Raw genomic sequence first — 3,514 nt, 5'->3', positions numbered from 1 at the left:
GTTCCTCGAGACAACTTTAGCCTCACGCGATTCCTAATATGCATTAAGGGCCTTACAAATACTCGATTATTATCTTGAGCCGACGTTAAAAGCCATGAATAATAAATTAGCCCAAGAATACACACCCACACTATATTGAAACGAAAGCAAAAGTAATTAGCTACGCTCAGGGCATGATAACGAATTCCATACATTTATTTCGAATGGAATATTTGATAGTAATAAAATGTTTTGGCGCATTTTATATAATTGCAAAGTGAATAAACGTTTTCGCAAGATTCTGCAAATTTTGTTAGATAATAAGTGATAAAAATATATATAGAGTCTTTAAGAGTTAATAATTTGATAAAGATCAGTTAAAAACTTTATATGCGAAGTAAATTAAACGTTCATTTATACATGCTTGTTATTTTATTAGTTCATAAAACAATATTTTGTTTGTTAACACTTACCAAATTGTATAAAATATCTTACAATTGGTCCATTCAGATAAACAGATTTAGCTCGAAGTCATTTCATTTGTTTTGCAAATTTTGCAATTGCATTTTGGGAGTCTAACTTTCATTATGAAACATTATAAAATTATATTAAATACAATTATAAAAAATAGTGTGCATTATGACAACTATCTTGATGATTATCATCCTCAGAATAATTGATTTGTTCATAATCTGTAAAATTTTCCTTTGATTATTTCAAATATTTACAAGTAACAGTATCGAAAATTCGATTTTTCTGAAAAATAGATTTGAAACTTTTAAATAGTTTACTGTATTTTTATTAAAATTTTCTACTAATTATAAAGAAATAGCTTAACCCCGCGGTTTCCCAACTGTGGAGCGCCCCCCTCAGCGAGGCGCCCGGCTGTTCTAAGGGAGGCACCTTTTTCAAAAATAATACAAAATTTTTGAAATGTTATTAAAATTATTGAGTTTTTATGCATATTCTTACATAATATTGCATACTAGTTTGTAGTCTGATAATATCAGTTGCGTATTTATGAAAGTAAATTCTTGAGATATTAAGGGGGTGCAACCATTTTTTTATTAGAGCAGGGGGGGCACGGTGCCAGAAAGATTTGAAACCTCTGGCTCAACCGATTGTCTCGCAATACTAAGCAACGCGATTTCTTCCCGAGTTTCATCGAATGACTTAGAGATTTATAAATTCGATTCAACTGTTTTTGAGTAACTTTGACAAAAAGTAATAATTTGAAACATATTTTGGCGAGAAAGGCTGCGAAAAGAAAATTAGCAAGTCGCATTTACCGGAGAAAACATAAACTTGTTCTTAGAGAAGTTAATAATCTTAATATATAGAAAGGATGGAATATAAAGTTATTCACAGCCTTGATTTTTGTTTATATGCATTAAAGCTTATAGAAGTTAGCCAATAGTGAGGAAAACATATCTTGTAGAGCACATAAATCTTATAAAAATATGAAATAAGGATTTAAAAGAAAATTCAGCTTACATAGAATATATGGATTTCTACCCGATGTTCCTATGTAAATTGTGGTGTCATATGTATCAATGGGAGCGGCTGCTAAATATGGGTGAGCCAGGATGGAATAATAATTTAAAAGCGTCTGCTGTAAAAATATTTGTTTTGTATTTTCGGAACAAGTTTGTTTTCGGATATTTTTCTGGTGTATTCAGAATGGATTATGTGAACTGAGTTGCAAAACAAAATTTTATCTAATTACTGATTAAGAAATGTCCGTGATTTAATCATTTCTATAACAATTAACAATTTAATCATTTACAGATGGGTGTGAATAGAATGCAATCAATAAATGTATAGTGTATCTAATAAACATAAGAAAAGTTGGCAAATGGTGAATTGATACACATATTTCAAATCATCTGACTTACCAGAACGATTCGGCAAATCAGTTATTCTGAAGAATATTATTTATAAAGGCTATATAATAATCCTCTGAATTACTATAAGATTTACTTCCCAAAAATATTTATTATTAACGAGTATAGCTGTACGAGGGACGTAACATAATACATTAAAGTAATGGGACATCCTTACCTTAAGGGTGGTTAATGAAAACGTTGTGACTATACATCATGTTAATATTATATGAAAATAATAGTGCTCTATTTTATGTACATTTATATGATTAACATTGACCAAAATCCTTGGATTTTAAAATTACGATTTAGTACAAATAACGAAAAATAAATTCGTTATTATACTTTCAATAAGATCCTCGAGTTCGAATATAAGAAGATCTATAAAATATAAGATTAAGAATTTTGTAGATTGAAAAAAGTGCTTAATTTTTACCGATGCTTCAAACTTACATATCAGACAATTAAACATAAATAATTAAAATTCATTTGAACACTTTTGTAATATAAACAGCTTTATTATTTTATCACAACTTCCTTGAGTGATTAAATATTTTATATATCCTGTTAAAATGCCATTCGAGGTGACTGCGTGCATAGAATTAATTAATGAATTTTGTAGTACCTGACAGCAGCATCGTGCAAGTTCTCTAGTTAACATTAGTGCACTGCATTCATACAAGTTTGTTGTTCTCAAACTTGAAATTACTAGAATATAGTCATATATCTGATCCACAGTATATAGTTTTCAACACCCTTCAAGAATTTATACAATATACACTATGTACGTAAATTGTATCTGCAATATGAACAAAACGAAATGGCACTTAAAATAATAACAGAAGAGTGGATGTCCAAAATAGAACTACTTTTGTATTTTTTTATTAAAGAGATTATATTCACAGTCACCTGTTGATGTAATATCCTTCTCTTTTATGAACAAGAAATGGTTCATTACGAAGATAAACTTTGTTTGTTCTCTACACACATTAGCCAGAACACCTATATTCTGAGGGCTTTGTGATCAGCATGAATTATGCTCAGGACGAACAGTTATGTGAGTTCTTAGTTTAATTATATATGATAAAGATGTTCTTGCAACGAACACAAAATATACACGGTGATGAATAATTATAAGCTATATATCAGCAATAATGCTACTTGAACAGAGAATGATTGCACAACTTGTTACTACTTGTAAAGAGAAACTACTTGAAATTAATTGTACAATAAAAAAAGTAAACAATATAGTGTAAAAGTACTATACAAATTAAGATACGGTATTATATCATATATAAAGACGCTGATATAAACACAATAAATGATGAAAAGCGAACACATTCAGACAATTACAAAAGCCGCCTCGAGGATTATCTAAACCCACTTGCTAGAGAACTATGCGACAATTCTACCTGAGCAAGATTGAAAATAAAATTCATATTATATTAAAACATGAAAATATATTATCATCTACCTACTAATTTATTTAAACCCTGCTAACAGATAGAAACGTAAATTATAATTAGCAGGAACATGATAACATATGCACGTATGAGCACTTATAATCATTTAAAATAATAAATTAATTTATAATTAAATTAGCAGAAACATAATTGCACATGCATGTATGATCACTTATAATCATCTAGCAC

At 29.1% G+C, this 3,514-nt stretch overlaps 1 protein-coding gene across 1 annotated transcript in view; it reads right to left on the bottom strand.

The window, feature by feature from the left end:
- Positions 1–3,232: 3,232 nt before the first annotated feature.
- The window catches only part of LOC113373785, an 11,268-nt gene continuing 10,986 nt past the window's right edge, over positions 3,233–3,514 (bottom strand). The window contains exon 4 of the mRNA XM_026614059.1: positions 3,233–3,274. Within this exon, the coding sequence (XP_026469844.1) occupies positions 3,233–3,274 (42 nt within the window). The remainder of the gene's footprint in view (positions 3,275–3,514) is intronic.

Source organism: Ctenocephalides felis, unplaced genomic scaffold (genome assembly GCF_003426905.1).
Source record: "Ctenocephalides felis isolate EL2017-DRISC unplaced genomic scaffold, ASM342690v1 CF-g0.4_SCAFFOLD_01604, whole genome shotgun sequence".
In the NCBI taxonomy this organism is placed as follows: domain Eukaryota; kingdom Metazoa; phylum Arthropoda; class Insecta; order Siphonaptera; family Pulicidae; genus Ctenocephalides; species Ctenocephalides felis.
This window is presented reverse-complemented; position numbering and strand designations above follow the sequence as displayed.